The sequence below is a fragment of the Eptatretus burgeri genome, unplaced genomic scaffold, assembly GCF_056783735.1.
Source record: "Eptatretus burgeri isolate ZD-2024b unplaced genomic scaffold, Ebu_testis_v1 Ebu_testis_scaffold_3186, whole genome shotgun sequence".
NCBI classification, from domain to species: Eukaryota; Metazoa; Chordata; class Myxini; order Myxiniformes; family Myxinidae; genus Eptatretus; species Eptatretus burgeri.
The window spans coordinates 135,274-152,248 of record NW_028225136.1 but is presented as its reverse complement, the minus strand read 5'-3'; the positions used below and the strand labels follow the sequence as shown (position 1 = coordinate 152,248).

The following is a 16,975-nucleotide window of genomic DNA, read 5'->3' as shown; positions in this document are numbered from 1 at the left end:
TTTCATGACATCATCAGCAAGGTGTGTACGTGTGTGTGGGGGCAGGTAGGTGGGGGATAATAGTAATTTTATTTTTTTTTGCTGAAATTTGTCGGTCATCACGTCTGATACACCAGCCAAAGGACGAGTGTGTTGGAGTGAAGAGCTCACCGACTAAACACTTTCTTCTTGTGGGCGACCCTTTCATGCTTCCGGTTCAAAAAGCCTTCCTTCCTGTACCCGAGGCCAGCTAGGGGGACAGAGTTGTGCGGATGCTGGTCCAGTGAGGCCAACGCAGACCCATCTTGCACTCCCTCTTCGTACTCATCAATTTCTGTTGCATCGGAGTCCTGCAGGAAAGATCCGTTCAGATGATTAAAAGTTATTTAAAAATATATATTCCAGTAAAGATGTAGAGGCTGAAACTGCGACGGACACACGATGCATCGGGTGTTCTACTCAATGGCGACATGAGTGTCACCGGCAAGTCTTATTGCATTGACTCCCAGCTACAACGGAGAAACTCGAGCAATTTGCTGTGTCATCAAACACTGTAAAGTGCTGAGAGCCGCAAAGTGACATCTCTACGCCAACGGACCCAGTGAAATGGTAAAAAAAATAAATAAATCGTCAAGCAACAACAAACAAACATGGTGCCAGTTTCACTTGATGCACCGGAAATGCTCCAAGTTTTTCAGCATCCATTTCACGTAATCTTTAAGTTTTCCTGAAACATGCTCTCAGTGATCGATGCCATTTACATTTGGGCTTCAGGTGGAGTCGAGATCTCCTGGAGGTGACTTTATATAATTGGCATCTATCGACAGGAGAGGTCTCGGCCCAAAGTCCGCTTCTCGTACACCACAGGCAGCTTGGTAGACTGTTCGTTTTCTTTCCCCTCACTTATAACCTTGCTCTACCCGCCATCTCTTCCGTCCATTCACCCACATTGTTATTTATTTGGTGATGGTGGCAACTGACCATGCTGAACTCCTGGTCGGAAAGCGTTATACTCTCAGTGTCTTGCTGCAAAGCTGCTCGTTCATCTTTCTTCCTGGTGAAAGAACCACACAGACAAAACGGGGACAAAGGAACACAGTTAAAAGATCCAGGATCCATTCAAAGGAACTGATGGTGAGTTTTATTAGCCCGCACCCGAATTCAAACCCGAACATAAACCCAAAACCTAACCCTACAATTTTTGCGGACGTTCTCCATGCTCCACACTGTGTGTTGGCTTTCAAATCCAACAATGTCCAAGAGAAACGTGACATTCAGTGGTCGTATCACTTACCATCAGGTACACGCATGTTCAATAACATGCACTAATCACGGCCATTGCATGAGCAGCACCGACAAGACCAATCTGATTTTAAGTAAGTCCTTGAACTTACGCAGGTTCAGTCCGCGTAAGTCAGCAGGTGAAGTTACACCAACAAATTACACTCAACTATGGTTTGGTTGATAAATATTCCAAAAGCAACCGGAATCCCTCATTAGGTAACGCTAACCTGTTATATCAATCATTGGGACCTGGCAACAACCTGCTGAGGATTCCTGGTGCCATGAGCACATTGATCTCACGATGAAATAAGTCCGGTTCTGGGTTTGGAGCGTCGGCAGGTCTCCTTCAGGGCTCTCTGCTGACGATCTCAAAGGTAAGTTTCCTGTTGTTATATGTCCCGTTTTAACTGTTTATTTTCTCACCTACATGTTACTGTGTGTTCCGAGTTTGGTTTTGTTTCAAAAATCGAGCTATTTTGTGAGTTTTCGTCGACCTTGTCTGACCGGGAGCTTGAGGCTGAGCCATCCTTCCCCTCTTGGTGTACGATCATGTTTATTTGTATATTCTCACCATTACCTTCAAATTCTATCTACCCCACGAAACCAACGTCCCCCATCCCTCCCAAATAAACACTATTTCTTGTCTTAAATCCAAAAAAATATAAAAAACTACCTTTCTCCTTGCACACTCACGAGTCTCGATCCTTCTTCGCTTCTGCTTCTTCTTCTTCCTCCTGCTGGCACACCATCTTTATTCTACTGAGCTGACCCTCTCTCGCCATTACTTTCACGATTTCTTCCGACAACCTTCCATTCCCGAATCTTATCTGTTCTTCAAAAATATATCAAAAAATAATAATCTTCTTTGTATCTTTTTGATCAATACACCTCCTGTAACCACGTGTCTCTCTACTCTTCCTGGTACTTTTCTTTGACCCAGCAGCTTCACACTGCGTTTACAGTTCCAAACTCACCACACACTTCCATGATTTTACTTCAACCTTCCCTTTATCAAATGTTATGCAATCGTTATTTAAAATAAATAATTTCACTTTTGACGATACACCTCCCAGAGCCAAAGGATTCTCCCATAACCACGTGATCTGTTTACACCCCTCGCGTTTATCAATCCAATTTCACCTCACGATTTTTTCTGCAACACTTCCATGACCCAATATGATGAAAACTCTCAAACAATAATTATAATAATAATAACGATCTCTTATAATGCTTCATCTTCCTCTTTCACACGTGTGGTACTCTTTACTGTATCATAATGCACTACTCTTCTACTATTTAAGCAGACTCCTCTCAATTCCACCTCTCCTTCATACCTTGCCGAAAAATCCATCTGTGACAGCGTTTCTTCTCTCAATTTTCTGAATTTGCCTTTATTGCATCCCTCAATAAATGTGTTAAATCGCATCTCTGACCTAAAACTTTTAAAAATCCCACTTTGCAATGAATGTTCGCTTTCCATCAATCATTCTTTTTTACTAATTTCAGTGCCAACTCACCCCTCTCTCAAAGCAACCATCACACTCTTCTCCCTCCAAGCCTCCCTTTCACCTCTCTCAAAAACTCCTCCCTCACCTTTCTCCCACCATTCAGCCCCTCACTAACCTTTCTCAAAGTTGCCCCCCTTCTCATCCACAAAGCTGCCTCCTTCCACTGCCCTCTCACCTCCATCTCTTCACTCCACCTCCTCAAATGCTCAACTGCCTTCTGCTCCCTCTCTTGTCACCCCTCTCCTCCAACACAACAGAGCCTTTTCTCCTCCTCATCCATCTCCCTCCCCTAACTATTCTGCAATCCCCCACACTTTCAACAATGCTCCTCTCCTCCCCTCCTCGTCCCTTGTCCTACCCTCCCCCACCCCTCCTACCCCAGCACCCAAAGCCTCCTCCCCTCCCTCTTCATTAACAGTGTCGACCCCAAATATCCAGGGCCTTCACTCAAGCCTTTCAGATGTTTCCATACAGGTTGCCAGTGACAAACCAGACATAATCAGCCCAACAGAAACTTTCCTCCCCCAAGACGTCTCTGACTCCCAAGTATCTCTCCCTGGTTACTCCCTCCTCCGGTATGACAGACCTGAACCTCATCCTGGTGGAGGAGTTGCTCTCTTCATCAAAGACTCTATTCCTCACTCTCCATGCACTGCCCTCACTACCCCACACCCCCAGGAATACCTCTGGCTACGGCTTCCCCTCCACTCCGACCTCTTGTTTATAGTGTAATGTACCGTCCACAAAACAGTGATGACTCCATCTACACCTGACTATCCGAAAACATGGACCAACTTCTATCTTCTCATCCAAACTCTCTCTTTCTCATATGTGGCAACTTCAATTGTTATCATGCCAGTTGGCTCAGTGTGGCTACCTCTCTCACCTGTCATGGCACTTCAGCAAAAGCTTTCTGCGACTCATTGGGACTGACTCAATCGGTCAACTTCCCAACAAGGATCTCAACCAATGGTACTCCATCTCTTCTGGATCTGATTTTGACAAATTTCCCTGACAATATCTGCTGCTCTTCCTCCACTCCAATCGGTTCTTCTGACCACGTCCTTGTCAAAGTGGACATCTCTCTGACTATTATCAGAGAACCACCTCACCGCCGTCGGGTCTGGCATTTCACTCAAGCTGACTGGCAGGGTCTCCAAGCAGCCATCAAATTTATAGACTGGTCTCCTGTCGCTGCTTTCTCCAACATCAACTCATCCTGGGAATTCTTTCAAAGAAACTTCCTCTCCTTCATGCACAGATTTATCCCCTCTCGTCTTCAGTTGTCCCAGCCTTCCTCCCACCCTTGGTTCACGGAAGCTTGTGGCGAGGTAGCTGTCCTGAAACAACTTGTCTTTGCCTCATGGAAAGCAAACCCAACTGAGGGCAATCTCAGTTCCTTCCATAAAGCTCGGAACAAGTGTGCATCTACCCTCAGCCACAGGAGAGCAAGAAAACATCAACTTTCTAATCTCAAGTCTGAACTTTCAAACCTCCCTCCCTCCCCCAAATCCTGGGGATGTCTAATCAAATCTGTTTTTGCTGAATGTTCCCCCTCCATCCCCTCCCTTACCTCAAATGGCCGCACTGCTGATACCGCACGTGAAAAGGCTGAATGCCTAAACTCGGTGTTTGCATTGAAATCTTGTGTCCGAAACCCATCACTTTCTCCACCCACCTTACCCAGTCACACCCAACTCTCCCTGGACTCTGTGTCCTTTTCTCCTGACAAGGTGGAGAGCTTGCTGTCGTACCTCGACTCAGATTCTGCAACCGGTCCAGATGGCATCGGCCCACGTGTCCTAAAAACCTGCTCTTCTGCTCTTGCTCACCCTCTCTCTGTTCTATTCACCCTCTCATTTGCTCAAGGTCATCTGCCATCTGCTTGGAAATCAGCAAACATTACTGCCCTGCATAAAAAGGTGCAAAAACAGATCCCTGCAACTGCAGACAAATCAGCCTTCTGCCAATCATCAGCAAGGTTATGGAATCCATCATCGCTTCAGACATTAAATCCTTCCTCTTCTCCAATGGCTTGATTTCCGATCATGAATTTGGTTTCAGACCAGATCACTCGACGCTGGATATGCTGTTTCTGCTCTCCCAACAATGGATGGAGGTCCTCAATGCTGGACATGAAATCAGAGCCATATCCCGAGACATATTGCGTGCTTTTGACACGGTCTGGCATCCTGCCCTGCTCACCAAACTCTCTTCCGTGTGGTGTCCAACGCCATCTCGACTCATGGCTCGCACAGACTTCCTCTCCTGTCGCAGTCAATGTGTGGCCCTAAATGGAGTTCTTTCATCCCCTCTTTCTGTCCAGTCTGGAGTTCATCAAGGTAGCATCCTGGGCCCTGTTCTTTTTCTGGTTTTCATCAATGATCTCTCCGACTCTCTGGAAAATCCTCTTTACCTCGTTGCTGATGGCTCCACCCTCTGCCGTACCATCTGTCATCCCTCAGACCAGCATCTTCGCTCACTGCAGATCTGGGTAAAATCACAAATTGGTTCAACACATGGAACATGTCCTTCAATCCAGACAAATCTCACACTGTCTTTCCGAAAGGACCCTTGAGAACCCCCCCCCCCCCATACACTTTCTCAACAATCCTCTGGAATAAGTCCTTTCTTTCAAGCTTCTGGGTCTCACTATCTGCCATGACCTTTCCTGGGAAAGCCACATTTCAAACCTTGCCTCCAAAGCCAGTTGCAGACTGGGAATCCTCCGTCGTGCAAAGTCCTTCTTCGGACCACCTGAGCTCCTGACCACTTACAAAGCTTTCGTCCGCAGCCTGATTTAGTGCTGCTCTCCCCTCTGGGCTGGTGCTCCTGACTCCCACATTTCTCAGCTTCATGCTGTGGAAACCAAGGCATTTTGGATCATTGGCATCTCCCGCGATGAGGCTGAGTCTTTGGGCCTCTCACTCTCTCACTGCAGGCTGGTCGTGGTCTTTCTGTCTTCTTCCGTCTCCTCTCCAGCCTCAACCCCCCCACCCACCTCTCTCTCAGCAATTTGTCCCCACATTTCCGCAGGGCACTCAAGGTCCGTCAACAACCCCTTTTTGGTAAAACTATCAAAATCACGAATCACTGCTCACCTTCACTCTTTCATTCCTCTTTTTTCCAGTCTTTGGAATAAACTCCTTCACTCTATTCAATTCCATTCTTCCCTCCAGGCCTTAAAAACAGCCGTTCACCACCACCTCTAATCATCCCCCATCCAAATCCTCAATCTTTTCTGCCCCCGTTAATCCACCCAAGCCCACCTCCTTCAAATTTCCTGCTTTCCTTCCTGAAAGTCCCTGTGATGTCCATCTTGTATTCCCCATGTTCCCTGCCTCATCCCTCTCCCTTTCACAATGTTCCCCTAATGTCTCTGTTCCCCACCCCTAATGTTCCCCACTCCACAGACTCCTAATGTCTCTGTTCCCCACTCTTTTGTCCTTCCCACTCCCGCCCCTCTTGTCTCATGCCCCCCTTGCTGTGCGTTGTGTATTAGCTCTCATGCGAGCCTCGACAAGGTATACAAAAAAACAAAAACTGCAGGCTAAGCAAAGTTTACACATGTTCTTATCTCCCCCCTCCCCCACCAACATCACCCACAACGACTCCTGCAATCTATTTCCCAGCAGTTAATACCCCCCAACTCAGCCCATAAGTACCCCTACACCTGAACTATTTCCTTACCGTTATTATCCCCCATTTGAACGATCCGCACACCCCAACCCTTTCTCAACTCAGCCCCAAATCAGTTTTATCCCATTAAATGTGACTTGGGACTTCAAGTGGGGAAGGATGTGGATGCTGACACTGAAACGATGTGGTTGGTCGAGGACCACAAGACCGTTTCAAGACCGGGCCCACCGTTGTTTTAGACCCTCGAGTTTGGCCAGGCGGTATTCACTCTCGGCGCAAGCTTCCTCGGCCCGCCGACAGCGCTTCGCCTCCTCTTCTTTCTCTTCCTGTTTCCGAAGCTCAAGCATCTCCAACTGGTGGATGGGGAATTTACCACACAAATCCGATGACACTTCTCATGATCACAAGTTACACAGTTGGAGGCATTGTGCAGTGTGCAACCACATCCATTCTACGATTACAAGTCAGGCTACGATATATCGTAAACACATCGCATCCACAATAAGTACACAGTCTTGACAGGTCTTACCATGGTAAGCACACTGAGAGAAGTGAACCGGTCCTCACAGATGGAGGAAGACTTTTCAAACTCCTTGTGATGCTTCAGCAGTTGTTCAACCTCATCCACACTCGAGCCCACGGCCTGGCTAGCCAAATACACCTCTTGCTCTCCCAGCCAGGCATCGGCCCCCGAGCAGTCACGTGCAAACTGCTCCGCCTCAATCCCTGTGGCGGGTACACACGGCGCACACAGGTGAGCCAGGGATTTCATGTAAAGTTTTGCAGAAAGCAGTTTTTACAAAAGTCAAAATAATCATTTCACAACTCCATTGTCTTTTTTATCCCAATTACTTTTGTTAATATTGCTACGTGAAAAGAGGGTGGGGAGATCCACAGCTAAATTACATGGAGAACAGCTTGGTTGGTGTGCTCGAGTAGGGTAGAATTACACCTGTATTAGGGATCTATTAGGGGTAAGTTGAATGTACTGTGTGCACTGATGGGGGGAAGTGATTGAAACAACAGAGCAGAATCGAGTAAGCTTGTATTTTATAAAACCTTCTGTACAGGTGAGGCCAGGTGGAGGACTTGTGCCGACAAAAATGCACCAGAACGGCGCAGATAATGAAATGGATATCATCACGGTCCGCTTGGCGAGAAAATCCACTGTTTCTACATCCTCTCGCGACGGAGGCCAAAACCAATCTGCTCTCACAACCTACAAAGAGTAGGTGGGGTTGTTGTTGTTGTCTGTGGAATGTCTGCAGCGAACAGCTGGAGCATTAATTATCCTTCAGCTCCAATGAGAGCCTTCATTGTGTCCAGATGGGGACTAATAAGTGATTTATTTTGTGTAATATTGTGTCGAACGAATAAGTGATTCATGATGTGTGGACTCGTGGCAGGGGGGATGGTTTGGATGTGGAATGGAAAGGAGGGGAGAGGTTTTCGACGGAGGAACGAAGTTTCCACGGGAGTTACGGGGTTGCAAAGCGAACATGGCGAGGGACCGGCATTGGATGGGCAGCTGAAGCCAAATGAGGATCAAAAGATGGATTTATAGATGGAAGAGAGATTTAACATTCGAACTCACGACACATCTCCCTCCCAAAATATCCCTCGACACAAAAGGTAGGCAATCTATCTCACAGAAATTAGAGAAATATCTGTCTGGGGAAAATCCTACGTGTCTCCGAATGCATACGGGGGGGGGGGTCTTTTCCATAACTACAACAACAACATTTAAAAGTACTCAAAAAGTCCTCAATATTTCTTTCATAAACAAAGGATCCATTGTACGGGTTTTCAAAATACTGAACAATGAAAATCAATCGATGATGGTTTGGAAACACAAGTTCTTCACTTACTGAGTTTCAGCCAATCCATTCGCTCCATCAACTTGCTCATCACTTCTTCCCGCTTGCCCATCAACTGCTCAAGCTTGGCCATTATCTGAGCAGACACGTCAGAAGGGCGCGTCACACAAAAAGCAACTATTTTACACTTTCAATGCAATCATTTCACAAACTTTCGCATTTCACAAACCCACCCCACCCCACCCCAGTGTAAGATTTCTACATCACAGCATCATGGGGCAAAAAAGCTTGACCATTGAGAAAGAGAAATTTTTGGCAGAGGAGAGAGGTGTTGAAGGTGAGAGTGCTTCTGGTGTTCTATCTGTGTGAAAGGAAAATAAATGAAGAAACCAGAAGAGGAACAAGGGACATCGGTGAAAAGGCACAGAAGGCATGTCTGCATTGCTTGGACAATGTGCCAAGGAGCGAGGAGGGAATGTGCTCAGGCAGGTCTATGATATGGGTGAGATTGGCAATAGGAGGACGAGCAGACCAAAATCGAGGTGTAAGGAGATGGTGGAGAGGGATGTGAGCGAGGTTGTGGCGACAAGACAGGGTGCTCGGGATCAAGGGGTGTGGAGAGGCCGACCCCACAAAAATGCTGGATTCATTTGGATGATTCACTGACTTGTACTCCTCCGCCCCTGGGTTTCATGCTGATGGTCAACCAGACTCAGTGGTGTTGTGGTTAGAGAGTCCACTCTGAGTCTGGGAGTTTGGTCGATCAAACCCTGGCCAAGTCACACCGGACTTTTAAAATGGTACGTGCCGCTCCACACCGGACACTCAGCACTTGGAGAATCGAGCACGGACACTCGTGCTGGGACTCGGTCGCAAAAACTCACTTCGGATCCAGGTCAGGTATGGGAGCATGTGCCAGAACAGCACGTCGCTGCGTCCACTTTCCGCCGGTACTCCAGGGGCCTCCGTCTGGCCATCCCCCAGGCAGATGCCAGGCCCATCCCCATCTCCTTGAGATGATGGTCAACCTGTTGCAACCATGAGGCACGTGGTCGACCCACTGGCCTCCTCCACTCATGAGACTCCCTCGCTGAGAGAATCTGGTGAGCAGGATCAGAGTCAGGAAAACGAGCCACATGTCCATACAGCCGCAACTGACGCTCACGAACTATGCAGGTAACAAATCTCATCCGAGTCTCTCTCAGCAACCGCTCGTTGGACACAAAATCCGACCAGCGATAGCCAAGGATTCTCCGAAGAGACTTGGTACCAAAGGAATTAAGTCTCCGTCTCAGCTCCTTGGTCAGAGTCCAAGTCTCGCACCCATAGAGCAAGACTGGAAGTACCAAGGACCTGAAGACTCGGACTTTCGTCCTCCCGCACAGGTACCGGCAGCGCCACACCCCATGATCCAGTGAATCCATGACTCCCCAGGCCCGACCCAGACGTCTATTGATCTCTGACTCACAGCCAGCAGAGACATGAATATCACTGCCAAGGTAAGTGAATCTCTCCACGACCTCAACATCCTCACCACAAACAGACACAGACAGGACAGCAGCATCCAAGATGTCACCGAAAGCCTGGATCTTAGTTTTGACCCAAGAAACCCGTAATCCCAACGGCTCCGACTCCTCATTCAGCACCTCGAGGGCCCCCAAGAGGATGTCTAAAGTCTCCGCAAAGATGACTGCATCATCTGCAAAGTCAAGGTCCGAGATCTTGACATTCCCAAATGACGCACCGCAACTTGATCTCTCCGACATCCTCCCTAGAATCCAGTCCATACAAGTGCTGAAAAGTGTGGGGGCAAGTACACATCCCTGACGAACTCCAGTAACAACTGGAAATAAGTCAGAGATGGTACCACCACACTTCACAGCACTCTCAGTGCCAGAGTAGAGTTCAGACATCAGATCGATCAGTTTTGGTGGCACCCCACGAAGACCAAGAATCCTCCAGGATTCTTGTTCCAGGCAGAGCACAAAACTGCATGCAACGACACGAGTGCAGCATTTCCACCAGCCTTGAGAAGTTCAGCATGGATGCCACAGATCCCTGGAGCTTTGCCCCGTTTCAACTGGTTCACCGCAGCCCGTGTTTCCACAAGCGTAGGTGGACCACAGTTGATTCGAGGGTCAGCAACAGGGATTGTAACACCCTTGACGTCCAACTCGACAGTTGGGGGATCAGCCTGGTACAACCGCTCAAAGTAACCGGCCCAGCGGGCCTTCACTTCGGACTCCTCTGTCAAGAGCCTACCACTCTCTGCTCAAACTGCAGTGCTCCGAGGGATGGGCTTGGATGAACGTAATGCACGAATTCCCCTGTAAGCGGGACAAGAATCACCTGTCCACAGGTGATGCTCTACCCCCTCACAGATTCCTCGCACATAGGCCTCCTTGTCCACCCTCAGTGCACGTACAGTTTTACGCCTCAGCTCCCTGAACAGCTCAGCTCTGCCATTCAGCCTGGCCCTGCGACTCTGGTCAATGGTATCCAGTGTCCCTTGAGAGACAAAATTCTTCTTTGCCCTGCGGTGAGCTCCAAGGCATCCACCGGCAACATCGAGGACGGTGGTCTTGAAGGCGCTCCACAACTCTTCAGGACCCCCCAAAGCACCCAGACCCCCCAAGTGTCCACTCAGCCTGTTCGCAAACTCCTCAGCTACTCTCTCATCCCTGAGCTTGGCAACATCCAGCCTTGGCTGGGATGGTGCCATTCTCCAGGATTTAAGGTGCAGCTTTAGAGTTGCTACAACAAGCCTGTGGTCAGTATTGAGGAACTGAGCACTCCGGTAGACCCTGCAGTTCTGGATCATCCTCCAACGACCGTCAATGAGGACATGGTCAATCTCCTTTGCCACACCGCCAGCGTTGGAATACCAAGTCCAGCGATGAGCTTGTGGGCGCTGAAACCATGAACCAGCCACCCTAAGTCCATGACTTCTTGCAAAGTCAAGGAACTTAGTGCTATTCTGGTTCATAGTTCCTGACCCATGGGGACCAACACACACACCTCATAACCGTCCCTATCAGTTCCAGTCGATGCATTGAAATCCCCCAAGACTAGAAGTGTATCTCGTCTGGGGCAATGATCAACCACAGACTCGAGTGTGGCGTAGAATGCATCCTTCACGGTGAGATCACTCGCCTCAGTCGGAGCATAAACAGAGACAGGGAAATGACACCTAAGGAGTGACGAATCCTTAATCTCATAATACGCTCGTTGACCGGTGTTACCTCAATTATCATTGGGGTCAGCTTATTGGACACAGCTACAGCAACTCCTTGGGTATGGTAACCATCAGAGCGACCAGACCAATAGTAGGTGTAACAACCCACCATTATCTCGCCGCAATCCGGTCTCCGAACCTCAGAGAGAGCTGCAATCCCGATGTCCAAACGCTTGAGCTCAGATGATAACAGAGACAGGTGATCATCCTCTCTTAGGGATAGGACATTCCAGGCACCCACCCGAAGGGACCGCCTCAGGTTAACCCAAGGAGACCGCCGTCTGGTGGACGACACCTCAGCACCACTCCGACACACTCTCCCGCAATCTGACCCAGGGATGTTACCCCGTGGTTTCCCTCCTATCAAAGATTGGGGGTCCCGAAGGCTTTGCCCCAATCCTGTCATCCGGTGAGCTGCCCTGCGAAGGGAAGCTGCACAGGAGGTACTCCCACGGAGTGGGTTTTCAGATTTTTTTGCGTTTTTGCGTTTTGCGGAATGAAGAGTTTTACGGTGGCCGGAGTGCAAATCCTGCAACCAACCTCCTAATAAGAAATAACCTCCTAATAAGAAGTTTCAGACTTCGGATCCGAATCGGTAATATTGGCAAAAATTTACCGAGTCCGGATCGGCTCAGAACTCCGATAAGTTTTTAAATAATTAATTGATTTATTAACATGATCAAGGCTCATGGAAGTTCTGGAATCAAGCGTACGTAGAATCACTTTCGAAATGAAAAAATAATTCCAGCATCCGGATCTGTATCTTCATCTAAATCCTTGTCAGCTCCGACCTCTTCTCCTGGGCAAAGCTGCGCCCCATGGACACGATCTGAGCTCCACCACTCGGGAGGCGATAAAACGCTCCTGCCATCGCTATAGAGGTGGCCCAAGCTCCGTCCCTTTCTCTTGCACCGTCTCCCAGCACCGCCGGTAGATGTTTACATTGGGGTAATACGTACAATTCCTTAATCACAATCCCTAATTAATTATTACCACACACCATCCCCTGTATTGTGCACATTCAAACTAGATGATCTTTACGCTGACATGTCCCTACTTGTTACATCGAGACGACTAACTACTCGTACACAGACCATGCCACTCCATACATTTCTATCTGTTCTGAGGGAATGTCTAACCCTCCTTTCCTCCCCACACAAACATAACAATCACCTTGGTCCACCATCAATGGCGGAGGTAATGAATGTGAAAACATTCTCACTCGAATCGAAAAACATTTTTGACCTAATGACGCGAGAGGCATGCACCTCCTCCCACCTCGTCAGAAGCGTAATGATTGTTGGAGAGAAGAGATTGTGCCAGATCGATGACAGCCGTGAAGTTGTCATCGCGAGCATCAATTTCGGCCTTCGTGTCGTAGTGACTTTTCATTGCCAACTGCCCGTCCCTGACGATTCGAGACAATGACGATTAACCGTTGTTACGGACCAAATGGCAAAGAACAAAGTGTCATTCTTTCTTTCTCCGTACCTCGGTTTCTCCGGCGTTTCGATCTCTCGGCCAATCTTCTCCATCAACAGCATGAGATCTCGCACCATGCCGAATAAGCGGAACTTGTCCGCCGCGTCGTCCAAGCTCCTTTGCCTGTTTCCGCACGACTCCCACAGAGCACGCCAGGCTTCCAGCACCTCCGTCTCTTGGCGCTGCACGTTGTCGGCCCTCTCACCCACCGAGCTGGCTTTCAGCTTGGTGGCCACTTCTTGATGCTGTGAAATCTGCGGGTGGGTTGTTTGTGAGCAGCTGGCGGTTTACTCGGGGAAGTGTTTCGTGCATGAAAGGAAGTGCAAAATTTCACAAATCCTGGCAAACCTTTCTGTGCAAAAGACGAATGCAGAAAAATATTTATCATCGTGAAGACATCACGTGTTCGATTCTTATCAAAAGGTACATCTTTGGTTCGACGAGACTACGACAGCTGTATGTGTTATTAGTACAACATCGAGGCTCGACGGCTCAAAGAAGAGCGAGGTGACAGAGGGAAGAAAGGAAACGAACAGTGGGACGACAGGTTTTTTTTGAATACCCTATCGAGGCTCGTATGAGAGCTAACACACAACGCACAGCATGGGGGACATGAGACAAGAGGGGAAGGAATGGGAAGGACAAAACAGTGGGGAACAGAGACATTAGGAGATCTGTGGAAGGGAGAGGGATGGGAGCGGGGAACATGGGGAATAAAAGATGGATATTACAGGGACTTTCAGGAAGGAAAGCAAGGAATTTGAAGGAGGGGGTCTTGGGGTGGATTAACAGGGGTAGAAAGGATCGAGGATTTGGATGGGGGATGACAAGAGGTCGTGGTGAACAGCAGTTTTGAAGGCCTGGAGGGAAGAATGGGATTGAATGGAGTGTGGGAGTTAATTTCAAAGGCGGGAAAAAAGAGGAATGAAAGAGTGAAGGTGAGCAGTGATTCGTGATTTTGGTAGGTTTCCCAGAAGGGGGTTGTTGGCGGATGTTGAGTGCCCTGCGGAAATGTGGCGGGGACAAATCACAGAGAGAGCAGGGGGGGGCGAGGCCAGAGAGGAGATGGTAGAAGACAGAAAGACCATCGACCAGCTTGCGGTGAGAGAGTGAGAGAGACGACTGACCCAAAGACTCAGCCTCATCGTGGGAGATGCCAATGATCCTAAATGCCTTGGTTTCCAGAGCGTGAAGCCAAGAAAGGTGGGAGGCAGGAGCACCAACCCATAGGGGAGAGCAGTACTCCATCAGGCTGCGAACGAAAGCTTTGTAAGTAGTCAGGAGCTTAGGTGGGCCGAGGAAGGACTTTGCACGACGGAGGATTCCCAGTCGGCAACTGGCTTTGGAGGCGAGGTTGGAAATGTGGCTTTCCCAGGAAAGGTCATAGCAGATAATGAGACTCAGAAGCTTGAAAGAAAGGACTTCTTCCAGAGGATTGTTGAGAAAGTGGATGGGGGGGGGGGGTTCCAAACGGTCCTTTCGGAGAGACAAAGTGAGAGTGTGAGATTTGTCCGGATTGAAAGACATGTTCCACGTGTTGGACCAGTTTGTGAGTTTACCCAGATCTGCAGTGAGTGAAGAAGCTGCTGCTTGCCGGTTTGAGGGATGACGGATGGTGCGGCAGAGGGTGGAGTCATCAGCAACGAGATAAAGAGGATTTTCCAGAGAGTCGGAGAGATCATTGATGAAAACCAGAAAAAGAACAGGGCCCAGAACGCTACCTTGAGGAACTCCAGCCTGGACAGGAAGAGGGGATGAAAGAACTCCATTTAGGGCCACACGTTGATGGCGACAGGAGAGGAAGTCTGCGAGCCATGAGTGGAGATGGCCTTGGATACCATAGGAAGAGAGTTTGGTGAGAAGGGCAGGGTGCCAGACTGTGTCAAAAGTACGTGATATGTCTCGAGAAATGGCTCTGATTTCATGTCCGGCATTGAGGACCTCCATCCATTGTTGGGAGAACAGAAGCAGCATATCCAGCGTCGAGTGACCTGGTCTGAAACCAAATTGATGATCGGAAATCAAGCCAATGGAGAAGAGGAAGGATTTAATGTCTGAAGCGATGATGGATTCCATAACCTTGCTGATGATTGGGAGAAGGCTGATTGGTCTGGAGTTTCAGGGATGTTTTTGCACCTTTTTTATGCAGGGCAGTAATGTTAGCAGATTTCCAAACAGATGGCAGATGACCTTGAGCAAATGAGAGGGTGAATAGAACAGAGAGAGAGAGTGAGCAATAGCAGAGGAGCAGGTTTTAAGGACACGTGGGCTGATGCCGTCTGGACCGGTTGCAGAATCTGAGTCGAGGTTTGACCGCAAATCTCCACCTTGTCAGGAGAAAAGGACACAGAGTCCAGGGACAGTTGGGTGCGACTGGGTAAAGTGGGTGGAGAAAGCGATGGGTTTCAGACACAAGATTTCGATGCAAACACCGAGTTGAGGCATTCATGCTTTTCACGTGCGGTATCAGCAGTGCGGCCATTTGAGGTAAGGGAGGGGATGGAGGGGGAACATACACCAGAAACAGATTTGATTGGACGCCACCAGGATTTTGAGGAGAGAGAGAGGTTTGAAAGTTCAGACTTGAGATTAGAAAGATTATGTTTTCTGGCTCTCCTGAGGGTAGATACACACTTGTTCCGAGCTTTATGGAAGGAACTGAGATTACCCTCAGTTGGGTTTGCCTTCCATGAGGCAAAGGCAATTTGTTTCAGGACAACTGCCTCGCCACAAACTTCAGTGAACCAAGGGCGGGAGGAAGGGGAGGACAACTGAAGACGACAGGGGATAAATCTGTTCATGAGGAAGAGCAAGTTTCTTTGAAAGAATTCCCAGGATGAGTTGATGTTTGAGAAAGTAGCGATCGGAGACCAGTCTACAAGTTTGATGGCTGCTCGGAGACCCTGCCAGTCGGCTTGAGTGAAATGCCAGACTCGACGGCAGTGAGGTGGTTCTCTGATAACAGCCAGAGAGATGTCCACTTTGACAAGGACGTGGTCAGAAGAACCGATTGGAGCGAAGGAAGAGCAGCAGATATTGTCAGGGAAATTTGTCAAAATCAGATCCAGAAGAGATAGAGGACCACTGGGTGAGATCTGGGTCGGGAAATTGACCGATTGAGTCAGTCCCAATGAGTTGCAGAAAGCTTTTTCTGAAGTGTCATGACAGGTGAGAGAGGTACCCACACCGAGCCAACTGGCGTGATGACAATTGAAGTCACCTCATATGAGGAAGAGAGCGTTTTGATGAGAAGATCGAAGTTGGTCCATGTTTTCGGATAGTGAGGTGTAGATGGAGTCATCACTGTTTGATGGATGGTACAGTGCATATATAAACATGAGATGGGAGTGGAGGGGAAGCCGTAGCCAGAGGTATTCCTGGAGATGTAGGGGAGTGAGGGCAATGCATGAAGAGAGAGGAATATATGTCTTTGACGAAGAGAGCAACTCCTCCACCAGGACGAGGCTCAGGTCTGTCACACCGGAGGAGGGAGTAACCAGGGAGAGATACTTGGGAGTCAGACACGTTTTGGGAGAGGTAAGTTTCTGTTTGGCTGATTATGTCTGGTTTGTCAGTGGCAACCTGTATGGAAAGACCTGTAAGGTTTGAGCGAAGGTCCCGGATATTTGAGGTCTACACTGTTAATGAAGAGGGAGGGGAGGAGGTTTTGGGTGCGGGGGGGGGGAGGGGAGGGGGAGGGGTAGGCCAAGGATTGGGGGGGGGGGAGGAAAGGAGTGTTGTTAAAAGAGTGTGGGGGATTGCAGAATAGCTAGGGGGGGGGGTCGGATGAGGAGGAGAAAAGGCTCTGTGGTACTGGGGGAGAGGGGGGACAAGAGAGGGAGCAGAAGGCAGTTGAGGATTTGAGGTTGGACATCTCAAATTTGAGATTTGAGGTTCAGTTGAGGTTGGACACAATAAGAAAGGGAATTAAATGATGGGAAAAGAGCAGAGAGAGGAGGGGATGAAACAGAATAAGCGGCAAGTCAGGTTTGGAGAGGAAGGATCAATCGGGGTGGAAAAAAACTGAGTGG

General features: G+C 48.7%; 1 protein-coding gene across 5 annotated transcripts in view; it reads right to left on the bottom strand.

Annotated features, from left to right (window-relative positions):
- Positions 1-116: 116 nt before the first annotated feature.
- LOC147006332 (spectrin beta chain, non-erythrocytic 1-like) overlaps positions 117-16,975 on the bottom strand; it is a 68,179-nt gene continuing 51,320 nt past the window's right edge. For 4 of the 5 annotated variants that reach the window (XM_085869040.1, XM_085869041.1, XM_085869043.1 and 1 more), the window contains 7 exons: positions 12,954-13,198; positions 12,741-12,870; positions 8,279-8,363; positions 6,940-7,136; positions 6,639-6,763; positions 961-1,033; positions 117-329 (listed from right to left, as the gene is read on the bottom strand). In XM_085869040.1, coding sequence (XP_085725166.1) covers positions 147-329; positions 961-1,033; positions 6,639-6,763; positions 6,940-7,136; positions 8,279-8,363; positions 12,741-12,870; positions 12,954-13,198 — 1,038 coding nt within the window. In that variant the 3' untranslated portion in view covers positions 117-146. The remainder of the gene's footprint in view (positions 330-960; positions 1,034-6,638; positions 6,764-6,939; positions 7,137-8,278; positions 8,364-12,740; positions 12,871-12,953; positions 13,199-16,975) is intronic. The other variant, XM_085869042.1, reaches the window with a different exon arrangement.